This window comes from Crocodylus siamensis, chromosome 13 (genome assembly GCF_052110815.1).
Source record: "Crocodylus siamensis isolate JL-2025a chromosome 13, ASM5211081v1, whole genome shotgun sequence".
Classification (NCBI taxonomy): Eukaryota; Metazoa; Chordata; order Crocodylia; family Crocodylidae; genus Crocodylus; species Crocodylus siamensis.
In genome coordinates this window covers 16,082,812-16,102,919 of record NC_143407.1, presented here as the reverse complement: position 1 = coordinate 16,102,919, position 20,108 = coordinate 16,082,812, and the positions used below count along the sequence as shown (strand labels likewise).

The 20,108-nt window shown below is 47.7% G+C and overlaps 1 protein-coding gene across 2 annotated transcripts; it reads right to left on the bottom strand.

Annotated features, from left to right (window-relative positions):
• Positions 1-1,613: 1,613 nt before the first annotated feature.
• Positions 1,614-18,130, bottom strand: TRIM50 (tripartite motif containing 50). 2 transcript variants are annotated; one of them, XM_090025763.1, is made up of 6 exons: positions 17,726-18,130; positions 12,915-13,010; positions 11,052-11,282; positions 10,268-10,290; positions 2,686-2,810; positions 1,614-2,221 (listed from the first exon to the last, which is right to left on the bottom strand). In XM_090025763.1, exons 1-6 carry the CDS (start codon positions 18,128-18,130, stop codon positions 1,614-1,616), a joined length of 1,488 nt encoding a protein of 495 aa, XP_089881889.1. The 2 variants fall into 2 exon arrangements, with proteins under 2 accessions (XP_089881889.1, XP_089881888.1); XM_090025762.1 differs by lacking the exon at positions 10,268-10,290 and having other exon boundaries at positions 2,686-2,850; positions 11,048-11,282.
• Between the last annotated feature and the right edge of the window lie 1,978 nt (positions 18,131-20,108).

Sequence of the window (20,108 nt, the reverse complement as noted above, 5' to 3'; positions counted from 1 at the left end):
GTACCCATATAAGTTGTTGTAACTGTTACGTCTGCTTGCTTTTATAGCAATACAAGACTAGCAATACCTTTGCTACTTTAACCCTGTTGCATCCAGGTTAAAGGCACAGGGATTTAGCTCATTTATACTGCTATAGATTTCAGACATCAGGGCTGGAAGGGACCTTGAAGATCAAGTCCAGCCCCCTGCCCCAGGGGCAGGAAGTCAGCTTGGGTCAAAGGAACCCAGCAAGATAAGCATCCAAACATTTCTTGAATGAGTCCAGAGTAGATGCCTGTACCACTTCTGGAGGGAGTCTATTCCAGGCCTTGGGGGCTCGGACAGTAAAGAAATTTGTCCTTATGTCCAGCCTAAAATGGTCTTCGAGGAGTTTATGACTGTTAGTCCTTGTTATCCCTCAGGGCACTCTGGTGAACAGGCATTCCCCCAGATCCTGATGCACACCCCTTATGTACATATAGGCAGCCACCAGGTCACCCCTGAGCCTGTGCTTCTCCAGGCTGAAGAGCCCAGTGGCTCTTCAGCCACTGTATAGGAACATACAGTTTGAATTTAAACATCCCCATAGCATTTGCCACCCAAATGTTACAACATTATTATAGGACAGGAGGACTTGCCAATGAAGCAGACTATTTCCTCCTCACCGCTGGCTAGAATGAAGTGCAAAACAAAAAGAAACAGCAGGAGAAGGGATAAATCTTTCACTGAAACTGAAGCAATAAGATCCAGTCATCTTTCCAAAGGCTTATTTATCACACAGACAACAAGGTGATCTCTTACCCAGCACATTACTTTTAATAATCCCAAATGACCATTTTGCCAATCCCCTTTCCCTGGAAAGTAGATATCTCTACCCATGGTCTTATGATCTCACAGGTCACCCCTGTAGTTCTATAAAGTTCACAAAAAAATATAGGACAAGAAGAGGCCTCCGAGGTCATCCTATCCCAATCCCTGCTGTGGCAGGGAAGCACATCATATTACTCTGTTCACACTGACTAAGCTCCTTTGTCCTTCTTGAACCAAGTGAAAATGGTCTGGAATTGTGGGTGTTTAACTTCAAAAATGTGTTACCTACGTTGTTTCAACACTTGGCTTGGCTTTTCACAGGAAGCATCCTTTACCCATTTAGCAGACAGTACAATCACTAGCCAGCCCCTAAATGTAAAGAGTTATTACAATGGCCTCTAAGCATTCCACAACTCTGCCGCATCTGTCATATGGCTCACTGTCTACAATGAGAGACATGTGCTCAGTGGCGTTTATCTGGGCCTGCTGCTCTTTGCCTGTGATGGTCAGTGATGTCCAGCAGTTGTTATTGCCATTCACAAGAATCTGGGAAAGGAGAAGGCAGCAGGGATATAAGGAACTCACCAACAGTGTTGGGTCGAAAGGTAGGCATCAGGTCCAAATTCACTTATGTGGCAGGCTGCTTTGGTTTATGCCTATTCTCTGCCCTTAATGGATAAAGAACCTGTTTCCATGTCACTCCCAATCCTGAGACTGGACAACTGAGAACAGTGTAGGCCATAGCCCCTTCCCTGGCAGTAGATCACCACACAGAGAAAGGTGAGTCTATTCCCAGGAGTGAGGGGCTCTTTCTGCATGGAGATCTATAGCTTTGTGGGTTCCTCTGGGTCAGAGCTTCTGTCAGGAGACCGTGTGTGTCGGATCATGGAGGGTGTGAGCAGCACTATGGGCAGGGAGCTGGTGCCCCGCTCATGCCAACACATATCCACAATGGGGTAGAGTTTCCCCTGGAATTCTGCCTGGAAGGTGTAGATGGGGAGAAGCTCATTGGGGCTGTCCGCATTGTAGAAGGTCAGTTCACCCTTCTCATAGTGTAGGTAAATGCCAATGCGCTGGGGCCGAGTTGTGAGCGGCAGTGTGGTGCGTGCAGTATTGAAGGCCTCATAGACCTTACCTTCCTTCAGGCCAATAAGCCACGCACCATGCTCAGGAGACTTGCTCAGCTTCCCTTTGCGGCTGGTCGTCCCCTTGATGATGCCCAGGCGCCAGTGGCTCTTGATGCCAACTAGCACCTCCCAGTAATGCCTGCCCCAGGAGAAGCCCTTGTTGGTCAGGATGCAGTTACTGGAGTCAAAGCGCTCAGGATTGCTGTCCCGGCGCTGATAGAGACCACACTGCACAACTGTGTTTCCCTTGGACAGCTCCAGTAGAGGGTGTGCAGTTGCCGGATCCAGTTTCAGCGTTTCTGGAGCTAAAGAAACACAGGGTAATCAGAAGTGCAGGGGGAGATCTGAGCATCTAGGATTTCTGGCCCCAGGTAAACCACTCAGCTCGAGTGTATGAGCAGACAGGCTGGGCTCAAGTTAACCCCAAGCAGTTTGTGGGTTAGACCAAGACCAGGACTTGGGATGCTCTGAGAAGACAGGCAGGCCTGGCCACGTGCCAGAGAGCACTGACAGAGTTCAATCAGTTTAATGGACCAGGCCTGGGTGTGGCACTCCTGCCCCTGAGCTCTCAGGTATGCAGGATTGTGACCATGTCAGATAAAGCTTTACATATGTACCTGACTACACTTTTATGTATTCTGACCCAGGCAATCTGGCAAATGCCAGGAGGCTGTGAGCCTGTTTATAGATACCCTGCTTCAAGCTGTAGGTGGGTGCACAAGCGGGTATAGGACATGCTACAGGCAGCTTAGTATGGACAGCATGGTACCTGGCAGGACTCTGCGATGCAGACGTTTCCATACAGTCATCTTGATGTCATCTTGATGGAAGCCTGGCTTGAAGGAGACAGCGCTGAAAGTCCCTTCCAGTGGATTCAGCTGGGGAAGCTCTGACCTAGAAGAAAAATAGCGTTGAGAGAAAAACACCACAGAGTCTGATAAGAACATTGCGAGTGTTCATGTGAGGCAAAACTACCAGGATCTTATTGGCTGCTCTAGCTGCCATGTGGGAGCTGCACTTCCCACTCCAGACAGTTGGTGTTGGGTAGCTGGGCCAAAGAGTGGGCACTAAGCATATGTGAGCTGAGCTAATTAAAAGCACCCACATGTCACGTGTATCAGCGGCACAGCGCATCCCCGTGCTGAGAAAATGGTGGCAGGGTGCTTTGAACTAAAGCACATCAAATATGTTTTAGTTGAAAGTGCACCATCACCATTTTCTCAGCACGGAGGCACACTGCACCACTGATACACATGACACATGAGGCTGCCAGAGTACATCAATTTACATGCTCCAGCAGACTCGATTAATCAAGTCTGCTTCAATGCTCTGGATCTCTAGCGCATTGCAGCAGGCTCCCCACATGTGTGTAAGTACCCTAAACCATGCCAGATGGAGGGTGTGTAGGTACCATGCCATTCTTATCTAGGAGAATGGAACCTGTGGTGTGAGGGAGACAAAGACACATGCAGCCACAGTATGGCTGTAATCTGGCTCCCTCCAGAGACTGTCCAATCTTTATTACAATCCCCCCAGTACAGCCCAGCTACTGGGTGTGGAGGGCCAGGATTCTGTTATCACTTCACATTTCCCTTTCTTTACAAAGAACAAAATACAAAAGCTTACAAAATATTACAAAAGTTTAACAACAAACTGTAATCCTTAAAACTATTTACACTGCTGTCCCAACCAAACAATATGTATACCTAAAACTGTAAATGGATGTTTAAAGGTCAAGTCTCTGCAGAGTTCTACTTAGTCTTCCAGACCTTGTTCTAACCTTTTTAGAGCTCCCATGTCTAAGTGAATCTTTATGATGACTTCTTTGAGAAGGTTAATTTTCATGCTCTGACCCTGTCTCCTTGGTAGCTGATCTTCTTGAGGTGGAATACATTGAAGATGAACCTTGTATTGCAAAGACAGAGTGTGGCAATTTTTTTTCTCTTTTTTCTAATTTCCCCTTGAACTGGCCACACATTTCTAATGCCGCATTACTTTGTCCTCTGAGAATTTTATCTGACCTTTTTATATCTCTGACCCAGGATGGATCATAATCTTTTGCAGGGATGGCAGTAACTACAGTTTCAGTGTCTATTTTGAGTGGACCATTAAGATTTATATTACTGTACCAAGTTTTGATTCTTCTGTTGAAGATATAGTTCCTAGTAGCAGAGGCTTACTGTTATCTGATGGCACTTCCTTCTCCTGAATGACTTCCGCTTGCCTAAATGATCTGCACTCCCTTGCAAAATATTCTCTCTTTATTTATCGATGAATATTGTTGTCACTGGCGTTTGCCACATCTGCCACACATTTCAATGCTTCCACAATTCAAGTTTCTTGATTTTTTTGCCTCATTGTTATTCTATTTTTATATTGTATCTTTGATCTTGTCTCTTTATTATGCCAGTATTACCTGATGAAATTTTAGAAGACGTACTACTCCACCTCTCTCCCCTGGGGAGGAGGCTCTTCTCAGCCAGGCTGGCTGACCTGCTCCACCGGGCTTTAAACTAAGCCCGCTGGGGGATGGGGGGACTACTGCCCCTGCTGGCCTGCTGAACGGCCCTTGCAAAGCCAACGGGCCAAGGCACTTAAGGGGGCACTTAAGGAAGCCCACCCCTGCCCCAGCCCTGGCACAGTCTGTGGGAAAGGCAAGAGCCCCCAAGGGCACACTTGCCTGCCTGTACACTAATGCCAGGAGCCTGGGCAACAAGCAGGACGAGCTCGTCCTCCTGCTCAGTACAAAGAAATATGATGTCATTGGGATAACGGAGACCTGGTGGGACTCCACCCATGACTGGACCACGGGTATAGAGGGCTATACCCTATACAGGAGGGATCGTGTTGACAAAAGGGGCGGGGGTGTAGCCCTCTATGTGAAGGACAGCTACATGTCCCTGCAAGCTGATGTTGGCAACCGGCATGGACAGCTAGAGACCCTCTGGGTAAAAATTCATGGGGAATTCGGCACAGGGGACACAACAGTGGGAGTCTACTACAGACCTCCCACTCAAAGTCCCGAGCTTGACCAGGAATTCGCCCGGGAACTGACTGAGGCCGCTTGCTCCAGGGCCTTGGTTGTCATGGGTGACTTCAATTACCCGGACATCTCGTGGGAAGATCACTCAGCTAAATCTGAGTGGGCGCAAAGCTTTCTCTCATGCGTGGATGACCTCTACGTGACTCAAGAAGTCTATGGGCCAATGAGAGGCAAAGCGCTGCTTGACCTGGTACTGGCTACAGGGGACAACCTAATCGGTGACCTAGTGATCGATGGGAAGTTGGGTGACAGCGACCACGAGTTGATCACCTTCACCATCCGCCGTAAAGCTGGCAAGTCAGTCAGCAACACAGAAGTCCTTGACTTCAGAAAAGCCGACTTTGACAAGCTCAAGAGGCTAGTCGGTCAGGCCCTCAGGGACCATGACCCCAGGGACATGGGAGTTCAAGAAGAGTGGTTGCTTCTCAAGGAAGCGATCCTCAGTGCACAAGCTAAATCTATTCCAACACGGAGGAAAGGCAGCAAGAAGGCACAGCAGCCCTCCTGGCTCTCCAGAGACCTAGCGGACCTACTGTGGCTAAAAAGGAAAGCCTACAAAGGATGGAGGACGGGATTCACTTCCAAGGAGGATTACTCCGCGCTGGTCCGGTCTTGCAGGGACCAAACCAGGAAAGCCAAGGCTGCAACTGAACTCCAACTAGCTTCAGGCATCAAGGACAACAAAAAGTCCTTTTTCAGATATGTGGGGAGCCGGAGGAAAAGCAAGGGCAATGTTGGACCCCTGCTAAACCAGATGGGGCAACTGACAACTGACGCCCAGGAAAAAGCCAACCTATTAAATAGGTACTTTGCGTCAGTCTTTCATCAGTTCCATGGGACACCCATGCCTGCTATGGGACAGGGAGATCCGGGTGATGGGGATCCCCTACCCTCCATAAATGCTGACCCCGTGAAGGAACATCTTGAGAAGCTGGATACCTTCAAGTCAGCCGGCCCTGCCAATCTGCACCCCAGGGTACTCAAGGAGCTGGCGAGCGTCATAGCCCAGCCCCTGGCACAGATCTTTGAGAACTCCTGGCGCTCTGGTGTAGTGCCCGAAGACTGGAAGAAGGCCAATGTGGTGCCGATCTTCAAGAAAGGGAGGAGAGTGGATCCGGCTAACTACAGGCCCATTAGCCTGACTTCTATCCTGGGGAAGATCTTAGAAAAGTTTATTAAGGAGGCCATCCTTGAGGGACTGGCCCAGGCTAACATTCTAAGGGACAGCCAGCAAGGGTTTGTTGCAGGTAGGTCTTGTTTGGCCAATCTCATTTCCTTCTATGACCAGGTGACCTATCACCTGGACAAGGGAGAAGACATTGATGTCATATATCTTGACTTCAAAAAAGCTTTTGATCTGGTATCCCATGATCACCTCTTGGCAAAACTGCCCAGTTGTGGCCTTGGCTCCACCATGATCCGCTGGCTGGGAAATTGGCTTCGTGGTCAGACCCAGAGGGTTGTGATTGATGGCAGTCACTCATCGTGGTGCCCTGTGACCAGTGGGGTCCCTCAAGGCTCTGTCCTCGGACCCATACTGTTCAACATCTTCATTAACGATGTGGACATTGGAGTCAGGAGTGGACTGGCCAAGTTCACCGATGACACCAAACTTTGGGGCAAAGCATCCACGCCAGAAGATAGGTGGGTAATCCAGGCTGACCTGGACAAGCTCAGCAAATGGGCAGACGAGAACCTCATGGTGTTTAACACCGAAAAATGCAAGGTTCTCCACCTTGGGAGGAAAAACCTGCAGCACCCTTATAGGCTCGGCAGTGCTACATTGGTTAGCACTACAGAAGAAAAAGACTTGGGGGTCATCATTGACCACAAGATGAATATGAGCCTCCAATGCGATGCTGCGGCTAGTAAAGCGACCAAAATGCTGGCTTGCATCCATAGATGCTTCTCGAGCAAATCCCGGGACGTCATTCTCCCCTTGTACTCGGCCTTGGTGAGGCCGCAGCTGGAGTACTGCATCCAGTTTTGGGCTCTACAATTCAAAAAGGATGTGGAGAAGCTTGAGAGAGTCCAGAGGAGAGCCACGCGCATGATCAGAGGTCAGGAAAACAGATCTTACGATGACAGGCTGAGAGCCATGGGACTCTTTAGCCTGGAAAAGCGCAGGCTCAGGGGTGATCTGATGGCCACCTATAAGTTTATCAGGGGTGACCACCAAGATCTGGGGGAACGTCTGTTCACCAGAGCGCCCCAAGGAATGACAAGGTCGAACGGTCACAAACTCCTGCAAGACCATTTCAGGCTGGACATAAGGAAGAATTTCTTTACTGTCCGAGCCCCCAAGGTCTGGAACAGTCTGCCAGCGGAGGTGGTTCAAGCACCTACATTGAACACCTTCAAGAGTAAAATGGATGTTTATCTTGCTGGGATCCTATGACCCCAGCTGACTTCCTGCCCTTTGGGCAGGGGGCTGGACTCGATGATCTTCCAAGGTCCCTTCCAGCCCTAATGTCTATGAAATTTCTTGCATCTTAACTGCAGTATTCAGTAAGAGCATGAAACGCAGTAAAAAAGATTCGGCTGTACCCCCTTGTTCCTAGTATCTCAATATGGCTGCACAAAAAGCTTCTGAAATGCCCCAAATGCAAAAGGAAAGCATACAGGCAATGGAAGAATGGGCAGGTCACCAAGGAAACATACCAGAAAACACCAAGAACCTGCAGGGACAAAATCAGGAAGGCAAAGATAAAGAACGAGCTGCACCTGGCAAAGGAGGTTAAGGACAACAAGAACAGGTTCTAGCAGTATGTTGGCCAGAAAAAACCAACCAAGGAAGCTGTGCGTCCTCTGTTAACAAGTCAGGGAGAACTCCTAACTGAAGGTGCAAAGAAGGTGGAGCTACTCAACCATTACTTTGCCTCAGTCTTCACAAAATAATTAAGCTTCAGCCAGACACCTAATAGGAATTATCTGGATAAGGAAGGGGGCAAGATGAAGGAGGAGATAACAAAAGAGATGGTCAGAGAGTGTTTGATGGGTCTGAATTAATTCAAGTCAGCAGGGCCATATGAGCTTCATCCCTGGGTCCTGAAGGAACTGGCAGAGGAGATCTCAAAGCCCTTGGCAATGATATTTGTGAAGTCATGGGAGAGGCCAGGTACCAGAGGACTGGAAAAGGGCTAATATAGTGCTTCTCTTTTAAAAAGGCACAAAGGAGGACCTGGGGAACTACTGACCAGTTAGCCTCACCTCAGTACCCAGGAAGTTACCGGAGCATGTCTTGCATAATGCCATTTGCAAGCATTTGGAGAAAGAAGGGCTGATTGCAAGCAACCAGCATGGATTTATGAAAAACAAATTGTGCCAAGCAACCTGATCTCCTTCTTTAACAAAGTAACTACTTGGGTGGGTGAAGGGAATGCTGTAGATACAGCGTATCTGGAGTTCAGCAAGGCTTTTGGCAAGGTCCCATACAACCTTCTCAGAAACAAACTGGAGAAATATGGGTTAGATAAAACTACTATAAGGTGAGTAGATAACTAGTTCAATAGCTGCAAGCAAAGGGTAATAATTATTAATGGATCCATGTCAGAATGGCAGGAGATTTTGAGTTGAGTCCCACAGGGGTCTGTCCAGAACCTGGTACTGGTCAATGTATTATTAATGATTTGGATGCAGGCATAGAAAGCTTCTTGAGCATGTATGCAGATGACACAAAACTGGGAAGGACTGTGAACACGTTTGAGGATACAAGCATAATTCAGAAGATGCTCAACATATTGGAAATTGGTCTGAAGCTAATAGGATGAAGTTCAGTGCTGACAAATGCAAAATGCTGCACCTTGGAAAGAATATTCAAAAAACATAAAAACAAAAATGGGTTACACCTTGCTGGATGGCAGCACTATGGAAAAGGATCTGGGATTCCTAATAGATTACAGACTCAGTTTGAGTCTGCAGTATGATGCAGCCAAACAAAAGGCAAATGTAGGTTTGGGATGCATCACTAGAAGCATTAGATACAAGACATGGGAACAGTTTCCTCTAAACTGCATGGTGTGCATGGCTGCGCAGGCATGCCTGGCAGTGCGACATGAGCGCGCCTGCGCAGCCGCGCACACCATGCAGCTTAAAGGGATCGCTGTATGGGAGATGATAGTGCCTCTCTACCCAGCACTTGCTAAGGTCTTATCTGGAGTACTGTGTGCAGTTCTGGGCTCTAAATTTTAAAAAGAATGTGGAAAAGTTAGGGAGAGTCCAGAGGTGGGCAACAAAAATTATAAAGGGCTTTGAAAGAAGTCATACAAGAACAGGCTGAAGGAGCCAGACATGTTCAGCTTGTGGAAAAGGCACATATAGTATATGAGAGTATATGATATTAGTCTTCAAATACTTGAAGGGCTGCCATAAATAAAAAGGAAAGCACCTTTTTTCTCTTGCTGAAGATAAGAGGACACATACCAATGGCTTAAAGTTTCAGCAAAGTAAGTCTAGAATAGATATCCAGAAAAGACTTCTTCACTAGTTGAGGACTCTCCACCACTGGAGGTGTTCAAGAAGAGGCTGAACAGGCACTGGTCGGGGATGATCTAGGCATAGATAGCTATGCCTATGTTCTACTATAGGTATTTCCCATGTTTCTAGGCTTTGCTAGGGGTGTCCACACTCTCTCTCCCACCCCCTGCCACCCTTTATGTTATATGTGTCAAGGTGATTTTAAGTCTTTCCAGAGGCATTGGGTCCCCAGGCTAGGGACTTTAACTGGGGTTTGCCAGTACTCCTGCTGGGATCAAAGAAACAGGTTCCTGGATAGGGGGTCCTGTTCCCCTGCCCAGGTTTAGACTGATCACCATATTTGGGGTCAGGAAGGAATTTTACCCTATGATCAGACTGGTATGGACTGTTGGATTTTTTGCCTTCCTCTGTAGCAAGGGGCATGGACCTCTACCCAGGACATCTTGAGCATATATTGACAACATCTGATAGAAACAGGACATGGTCTGCTAAGGTTCCTATGCTTTACCCATGGCAGGTTAGGGTGCTAGGTCTATGTTTTGTCAGGGTTGCTGGTAGTCAACCCTGTAAAGTTTAGATTATGGTTATATGGGATGGTCTGGATAGGGCTGAACCTGCCTCAGGCAGGGGTTTGAACTAGATGATCTACAGAGGTCACTTGCAGCCCCACTTCTCTATGATTCTATAATTCACACCAGTCCCCTGAATAGGCACAGTCCATAACCATTCTTAGGAAATGTTTCCCTACTTCTGGTTCCAGCTGTCATGACTGCACAGCAGGATCCAAGGAGGGTTTACTGGGAGTGAAATGTTTTGGGTGCACATCACTCACCTGGAGATGATTGAGCCGTGTTTCTGTAAAACACAAGATGTACAAAAGTGAAGTTAGTGCTGGCAGAGCCCCAGCCACACATTCAAGAATATGCAGGGTCTTCAGGCATCACGGGGTCTCAAAGCATGGGTATACCCTAGCCTGCCTGCTAGAGCACTCTTGCTCACTCCCAATCCATGCTCCCATCTGACCCAGGTGCCAGAGGATGAATCTTAATGTTTCCTCCCCTTACTGCTAGGCTGGAAGGATCACTGGAAGCTTCACAGACAAGAGAGCAAGAGAACTCAGGGACCAGGATGGGAGTGGGTGGTGTAAGGGAGATGGTGTGACGAGAAGGCCGGACAGGGTCCAGTGAAACAGAATTGTGCTCGATTATTTATACCACTATGCCCTAGGCAGGCATGGCAAGCTGCCCAGTTCTCCACTCTCGTTGCCAGGATACGTGGGGCTACCTAACTCCATCTTTTCCTGTTGTTGACGGGGAGGGAGAAATTGTGGTGAAGTCTGTGGCTCTATTTTCTTCATGGGAGCAGGAGTCGGATACCTCGCTCTCTCCTCTATCAGTGGGATGCCTGGGAGAGTACCTGGGATGCCTGGGAGAGTACCTGCGAGAGTAGCTGGATTTCTACTTCCAGGGAAGCTCCATGGGGACAACTCAACTCCATGGGAACAACTCAACTGACTGCTTTCCCAGGGGCATACTTAGGGAAAATGTGCCTGTGAGCTGAGGAGGCTGTCCCCTCTCCAGGCTTTGGCTATATATTCCCTTGACAGGAAGACTTACCCGAATGAAATCCAACTGACTTTCATTGTTGAGTTTCTCTAATGAACTCTCTACTTCCTTTAACTTCGTCAGGGTGTCTGATGTCTGCTTGACGTGGGACTCAATAGAGGCAATGAGGCGAGCAGCCTTTATTTCAGTGCTTTCCAGGAAGCTGGCCTTTTCCTCGTCGATGTAGTGATGCAGCTCCTGAAACTCCTTCCGGATCACCCACTTGAAGACATCTGACTCATTCTGCAGGGACACTGCAAGTTACCAGAGTGGCAGGAAAAACCCTGTGACAGGGGCAGGGTGGATTGGCCTGTTTCTGCTAAGCAGAGCTCAGCAGGAAGTTCTTTGTCAGCAGACCCTAAGGCAGACCAAAGGTGAAATGCAGGTCACTGTCTTTTACAAGACAGCCTAACTTCCTAACAAACAAAAGCAACTTATGAATACTACAAACTAGATCCTATTCCACCTGTTGGGCATCTAAGTGGAATTAGACACCTAAATGCAAGTCTAGCCAATCCTGTTCAAGTCCCTGAAAATCCCTGCGTTTACTTTTGTGGCACACCATCATCTTAGCCTTAAGTGACGAAAAAGCAGTAAGGAGGAGAAGGAATCAGCATCTTTTACATTAACAGTTTTTCAGGAACTCAAGCATTTACCTGCCTAATAGGTCTAATAGGATCTGGCCCTATAAGGAACAGCATGTCATTCTCCATTTTATTTGGAATAGCATGCTAGGACCTGTAGCCTGTAGAGGCTGTTTCTGAAATATAGTATATCTGTTCAAAAAAAAATCAAACATTGTCAGCCTTCTGGAAGCCCAGAGTCCTGATGTCCTTGCTTGGACAAAGTCTGGCTACCCCTGAATTGCACTTTTCCCCTGAGGGAAACTAAGTCCTTGGCCCAAATGCAAACAAGGCTGGAATGAAAGCTTTTGCTTCACTCACTCAGCTTAGACTCAGCTGAGAAGGCAGAGTCTGTGCAAGTGTTCCCTGTGCCATACGCTGGATGTCATATGCACCTCTGCTATAGGGGAATACCACATTTTCCAGGGCCAGGAAGTGATGCCCAATATGGAAAAATGCCTTCAAAGGGATTAACAGAAGGAAAATGAGCATCAAGCCAAATCTAGCCCGTCTATTGACTCCCCACTTTCCATGTTTTAGCAATATAAACTATCGGTATTGACCTTGTTGGAAAGTCAGCTCTGGCCAGGGTGTTTTCCACCAGTGTTATCTCACCTGCAAGGACATTAAGTCAAACCAGCTTTGAACAATGAATTTTGCAGCCAGCATAAACTCCTGCCAGGAGGCTCTATGCCACAAGAGACAATCACTAGAAAATAGATATTTTTAATTCAGAGCTTGTGGAAAGAATAACAAATCCCTTCCCCCACAAGGAGCAGGAATGGAGGATTAACTGCCTGCCGCTATTTTGAGGAAGCAAGGTGCTTACTCACCTGCCAAACACTCAGCCAAAGCATATGGAAACAAGGGGAGGCTGGCACTATGTAGACTGGTTTGGTGGGACTTTTGAGACAGAAGGAAGAACTGCTCCCAATGTGGGACACAAGGAACTACAGGATTTACTGTTCTTATTGCTGGAGCACCCAAAGACCAATCATGTCAAGCTTCTGATATGCAAGGTGTTGTATGAGTGTATGGTGGGAAGCCCCTGCCTCTGACAGCTTGCAATCTAAGAGACAAGACATAAGACATACCAAGCAGATGATATAAGCAAACAAGCTGGCTAAGATAAAGGTAGCTAGGATAAGAAACTAATAGGATGCACATAATTCTTAACCTGTCAGGAGCAGTGATGACATATGGGGCTGCCCCGGCTACAAACGCTGGGAAGCTGACTCCTCCCTGCACTCACCGCAATTCGAATTTTGTTGTTAACAAGCTTGCTCATGTGTTCATCCAGGTTCCTTTTTTGCTGCTGGACTTCAGTTAACAGCACAGAGAGCTCCTCCTGCAAAGGAAGTACATGCTTCTGTTAGACAGGAGTTTCTGCCCAAGACCACTCCAACCAAAGGAGTGGCCAGGTTGCTCACATATCCCAGATCTGGTTCTGGAGCCCAATCATGTCTCATTTGTGCAAGCCAGCCTGCCCTGGAAGGGAACTGGCTTCACTTATGGAGAATCATGTTCCATGTTCCTTTGCTCACTGGCTTCCCAGAATGGCTTCACTAACAGGATATAAAGCATTAAGAGATTATATTCTTCTGGGCTAAATGGAGAATGAATTCATAACCTTACATTCCTTCTACCCTAGCCCACCAATAGGCCTTTTAATATCATATTACTTATATACTCTTAATGCTAGCAATCAGGGCAAACTCTGAACAGGGAAATAATGTTCTGTCCTTTTAAGAATCCTCCTATAGGCTTATTTATATAAAATATCTTCTTTCTTTTCTTTCCTACATGAATGTGTACTGCTAAATAGCTGCTGCATTCCACTCCAGAGGTGGCTGCATTATAGTGGCAACCCAAGAGACAAGTATATGAAATGCAACACTCCCCACCAAAATCCAAATCCTTCAAACCATAAAAAAGCCAAAATACACAAAGATCTTGCAATGTTCAAGTATCGCCAAATCTCTAAGAATCCGCAGATGTGGAAATTACGGGCCCAAGAGCTAAATTCACTTGGTGACAGAAGATATGCTGCAAGATACAATGTATAACACATGCGTGCAGCAACATACTAAGCTGCACAGTGAAAGGATACCATCAGCCTAATACTGTCAGTTTATAAAAATAAATCAATAAATGAAAGTTGATAGGACTTTTATATAAATGCTTGTTCCAAGCCCCCATCCAATTTTTGTGGTTGTCAAATCCCATTTGTCAAATCCCATTTCCCTGTTTTAAAGAATACATTTTCACAGTGGGGAGAGGGGTGCTATTAGAGCTGGCCACAGCCATCTGACTGGTTACAAGCAAAAGTCCTTCTCTGCACAGCCTGACTAGACTAGAGCCTTGCTACACTAGGGAGAGCAGGGCCAGAGGTGGACAGTTCTTTTGACAGAAGTTTTGTAGACAGAGAACAGCCACCACAGGGAAGCCACCAGAACGTGTGCACACCAATGCAGCTTCTGTGGTGCCTCACAGCTTTGGCTGGATCTCAAGGGTCCCCTGTTGTGGCATAACCTCTTCTTTCTGCTGGCAGAGCAATGCCAGTTCTCTGAATGGCAAGCTTCTGCCACCACCTGGCAGCTGACAGAAAGTGTGCATAAACCTGCCCGTGCTTTCTCCTAGCTGCCAAAGCAGCTTTAACAGGTGGGGCCTCCTAGGGTGCACTGTGCCTCCTGCTGGCACTGCAGTGGGAGTGGAAATGCATAGCTCCAACTGCAGGGGCTTGAACATTAGGCCTGTGCAAAGCCCCTAGTATTCGCTTCGGATTTGGCCAATTCGGGGGACAGTGATTTGATTCAGTGATTCGAATCTCTGTCCCAAATCAGTTCAACCAAATCTGATTCGGAGAGTCAGCCACCGCCAAACTGGCCCCATCCCCTGCCTGCTGTCAATGGCTGCCCTGCCCACTATCCCAGCTCCCAGCTCTTTAAAAAAAAATTAAAAAGTCCCCATTCATTATGCTGCCACGCAGGGGGGCAATCCCCACTGTCTCCCACTGCTCTTTGCTGCGTGGGGGGCTCTGCAATGAGCCCCCTGCCCCCTCTCCCAGTCCCCCACCCCATAGCTGCCCTGCCCACCCCAATTCCCAGCCCTTAAAAAAAAAAAAAGCCCTGACTCACTGGCTCCTGCCAGGTGAAGGGATGATCCCTGCTGCCCCGCATTGCTCTGCGCTGCGTGGAGAGCTCTGCCACAAGCCCCAGAAGCCCTGAGGCCACTGCAGCAGCCAGTGAGTGGTAGCTTTTTTCTTTTTTTTTAAAGGGCTGGGAGCTGGAGCAAACAGAGCAGCCATGGAAGGGGTGGGGCTGGAAGAGCGGGCAGGAGTTGGGGGGCACTCAGCAGGGCTGGGGGAGCAGGCAGGGGATGGGACCTGGCAGGGATCCCTTCATGTTCCCCTCCTCCAGCCTCCCCTCCCCCACCCCCTACTTACCAGCATGGAGTTTGGGTCCAGTTCCCTGCTGCAGCAAGCGGGGACTGCCCAAATCATCAAAGCTCTCTAAATCTTTTCCACATAAGTGACTGGCGCCTCCTGAACCTGGGTGGGGCACCCGCAGAAGCCGCTGACCCTGGGGTGGGGGTGGGCACCAGCCCTACCAACAGCATCAGTATCGGCTGTGAGAGGGGATACCGTCCCCACTGGGGACCATGTGCACCCCATGCACCCCCTACCAGTCACTTATGCTTTTCCAAATCAATTTGGAGAGCTTCGAATCAATTCAGACCTTTTAACTGGTCTCCTGATTCGATTTGGATTCAGAGATTCAGGCACCAAATCGGGCCAAATCTCCTCCAAATCGAATCAACACCCAAAGCTTCACACAGCCCTAATGAATATGCTTTGGTGGCTTCCCTGTGATGGCTGCTGTCTCCTGGAAGGACTTCTACTGAGAGAAGGCCTGGGATGTGGACAAGCCCTATGTTGTTAAGATCACCTTTTCCCTGGTGGAACCAAGCCCCTTATTTCTACCCCACAGTGATTTCTTTGTCCTGCCTGCTGTTCGCAATATTTCCCAATTTGCAATCTATGAATCTGTTTAAAAGGATTATAAACCCCCATACCAGGCTTATAGTTAAGGTGTTTTAAACAAGCAGAGCATGGGGCATACACTACCTTTCCCTTAGCTTGACCTATGGACATGGATCACTATCCTTCCTCTGTCATCTGTTCAAGAGGATTTGGGGGTTATGACAAACTGCACAGAGATTGACAGTGCAACACTGACCCTAAAGCCAGTGAGTCTTTCTGCTAAGGGCATCCTGTTTGAAAAGTAACTCCTCCCCTGTGGTCTGGATGGTCATCCTATGTTCCATATATGCTTTCACTGGAGGATTCAGTGAAGTTATTCCTCATTTACAATGATCAGAGAAAGCTCTGAATCATGCACTTAACTCTGTTCTTAATCGGGCACATTCTGGTTCCTGAATCATAGCCCATAGCAAAGAGTCAGGCCCCAGGGTTCCATGGATGGACACAGCCTGGACACAGCTCACTTTGAAGTAGGAGCCAGGAGCCAGGCTCTGTGCCTGGTACAAAGCATGTTTCTTATGCCTTGCATTCTTATCTCTCTGGTGTCAGGAGCTGAAAGGAGCTGGGGCCTAAGGTTGTGCTTTTCCATTCCTGGGTGTTCACATGACTGGCTAGCCATGACCTTGCCTGTTTACCTCAAAAAGCTGAGCTCATTGTGTCCAGCCTGCAGCCTGTGTAACAGCAGTTCTGTCTCCCAGCTGTCCCTGGGGTAGCTTATCTCAGTTCTTATCTTCCAGGTCTTTTTGATGGTGTTTGAACACCCACGATGAAAGGACTCGGAGTAAACAGGGAAGGGCTGGCCACTCCTTCCTGTAACCCATTAAACTCCCGTACTCCCTGTTATGGTTCAGGTGCAATGCCAACACTCCATCCTCTACTCCAATTTGTTTTGCCAAATATTAACTAATTCATTCTCCCAGTCCCTGAGGACTGTTGCAGTATCATTCTCCCCATTTTCCAGAGGGAAAAGTGCACCAGGGAGATTAAAGAACTTAATCCAGGTGACAGAGAGATTAATGTCAGGACAGAGGAGAAAACAGACACCCATTTTCAGATTGTGTAAGCCCTGTGATCAGATCTCTAGGCCAGAAAGTGAGCACATCTGCTCTAGATTCACTGAGATGGAATTGAGATAGCCCCTTATCTGACAAGATCATTTTCTGAGCTGTTTTCTAAGAAGGGATAGCTTTCTGGGATGTTTAGTTTATACTTGAGATAAGCCTGATTTATATTCTGAACCTGGCCTTCCCCAAAGTATGGGGCTGGAATTCAACTCCAGGCCAAAAAGAGATTCTATTAATGGAGGAACTTAAGCCTCTGGTTTGCAAAAGCTTTTTGTTTGCCTTCCTGACAGCAGATGCAATTGTTGGAGCTTCTGCTCTGAGCGCAAATCAGTGCTCACCTGCACCTCAAAGCAGTGTGAGGTCAGTGAAGCACAGAAGATACAAGACCTCAGGAAAGAAGACCTCAGGTTGAGGATTACTTGGCTGTAGGACAACTACCAGCCAGCTGGGGGCCCTGGTGGATTTCTAGTTCCTATTCATTAAGTTTCAGGAGTCATTTAGCCAGCAGCATAACTAAGTTGGAATGACTGGGGTAACAGTCTCAGATACTGCCTCGGGGGAAAAAAGAGCAGCTGTTGCCACAGCCACATAAACACAGCATAATGGCAGCCAGAAGTCACTAATGCCACTGTGCATTACAGCTGCCCTGGGTGCCTGACTTCTTACACCTCTGCATTCAGCTTGCCTGTCAGACACTCCTACACACACATACACACACATGCACACACACTCTATCCCTGTGCTGAAAATTCAACAAGGGATGCACCATTGGAGAGAACCAGCCTCAGTACAGAAGCTCCAACTATCACATCTACTGTCAGGAAGGTAAAAAAACCCCACTTTTCCAAACACCTTTCCTTGCTGGCTTACTGGGAGCCCTGTGCCTTTTCACAGCTGTCTCTATAACACACTCACTGGCATTGTTCATGAACAGCTGTTAGTTTTCCAAGCCTTTACCTTCATGCGGCTGTAGACAGTAGAGACTGGTGTGATTTTGTGCTGCCGGTGTGCACCGATGATGCCACACAGCCCACAGATCACTTCTTGGTCAGGCTCACAGAAGAGACTGAGGGGGTTGTGGTGGACCGGGCAGGACTCTTGAGTGGGGTTTGACTCGCCCATGACTTGCAGTGCCTCAATGACCCGGGCAAGTGTCACGTTGGGTGGTGAGCTGCTGCAGTCAACAGCCTGGCGACACACAGGACATAGGAACTGCCTATCCAGGTCACATGAGAGGGACACCACACAGGACTTGCAGTAGGAGTGTCCACACTGGAGCATCAGAGGTTCCTTGAAGACCTCCAGACAGATGGGACAGAGAAGCTGGTCCTCCAGTTCACTGATACTCATCTTCCGAGCCATCCTGCAATGGGCTTCTGTCCCCAAAAGTTCGGTTGGTCCAGTCTTGTTGGGGGATGGAGGGGGGAACGCTTGGTCTGGAAAATATGGAGAAAGTGAAAACATTTCCTAATGTAATGAGGAAGATGCTTGTGGTGGAAATGTATCACCTATAGGCTAATGGACTTAGGAAGAGCACAGCATTGCCAGCACTGAGTAAACCTTCAGACACATCAATCCCTCTAGAGATCCCTCTCATAGGGATAACATTTCACTGGGGCTGATGTAAAGGTGCTTCCAATCAGGCTAGGACATGGAATGAAGGACAAAAGCTTACAGTGCTGGGTCCCTTCCTGACATTCAGCACCGTCAGTTAATGACATGTGAAAGTCCTGCTTACAGAACAGAACTGGGGTTTGTGAAAGGGAGAAGCGTAGAAGGTCATGAGGGCACAATATCCCTGCCTCCCCTGTGGGGTTCCACACAGTAATCCTTCCCTACCAGCCTGCTTAACATCTGTTTGAAATGGCATAGGAAGGTTATTTAGGTTTTCTAGCTGAGGTCTCCCTGCTGAGCACATTCTTTTTGGGTCTAATGAATCACAGAGCCCATGCACGCTTAAGTGCCAGAACTAAATAGATAACTCCAAACTTGATGCTTGTTTTTCTGCTCACATGAACACCATCATCTCCCACATCTCTGTGCCTGGAGAACTTCAGCATTTGGACAAAAAGCAGCAAACCCAAGGCAAACCAAGGCCAAGTGGAGGTGATGTTTCTATATAGCAAAGGCAGCATGGCAAAGAATTTGCCACTACTGTGCAGTCATCCTTGATGAGAGATCCTTTAGACAAGGAGTCTAGAGAAACAGAAACTTTGTCTGAAGGAGACCAGAAACCTCCTTTAGAGCAAAGCTGCAATCAAATCCATCACCTTGACCACATCTTCCCACAGTAAATCACACAAGTTACCAAGGGAACAGGAAGACAGAAGAGACCCTTTTCTGTGCTGTTTATAGTAGGCAAATAGTAAAGCAATGAGCACAGACAGACCACACAGAAATAATTAAAATATAACTCCAAAACAACATAGAAAAGATAGATTAGCAAGTACCACCAAAGAAGACATCAAGAACACAAACAGCACTGACAAAAAATGGGAAGGATGTGGAATAGATGCTTCAAATTAAGTGAGTTCAGTTTCCTCTTGGCTTAACAATGCATAGATTGGGGAGGGGGGTTTTTTAAAATGAATTCAGATAAATGACCTTACCGCCCTTACCAACTCCCAGCAGCCAGCAATACTCAGCCTTCAGGGCTCTGGCTGTTTCTTTGGCTCCTGCAGACTCCTTCACAGCTGCTGAGTGCCCACCAGGAGAGTGTACCTTGATGTGTTTTATTCAGCCTGCCTGTCTCTGATAGAAGTTACCCGTCTCTTTCAAGCAACAAAATGTGCCAAGTGATGGAATCACAACTACCTCAGCCTGAAAGTGAGAAAACCCTCTCATACGGCTTCTTCCTTTTCCTTGTCTTCATGTCTCACTGAAAGCTCTCCCTTTTGTCTTCAGAAGTCTGTTCCCCATAGAGGAGAAAGGTGGGACCTAGAGCCAGCAACCACAGAGTCAGGTCTAATACTGAGAACCCAGCTATTCCTCCACACCCATCCATGGTGGGTACTTTGTGCCAACACCCTCCCACACCCCTTGCTCCACTCCCCCCAGTCAGTGCAGCACAGTGCTTGCTGGAAAGCAGGTGTAAGCACATGCATCATATGACCAAATAGCCAGCCACAGAGAGCTCCGTGCTTGATAAGAGACTTGGATGTTTGTTTGAGTTAGCTTCCAGTTTCCAAGAAAGTCCTTTTGCGGTTTAAGGGGAGCCAGTCCCATTAGTCAAGTTGGGAGAAATGTTGAGAAACATGTCACTAAACTTTTTACTAAAAAAGTTTGGGTTTTGGGGTTGTTGGGTTTTTTTTGGCCAAATGAAAACTTTAAGTTGGAGTGA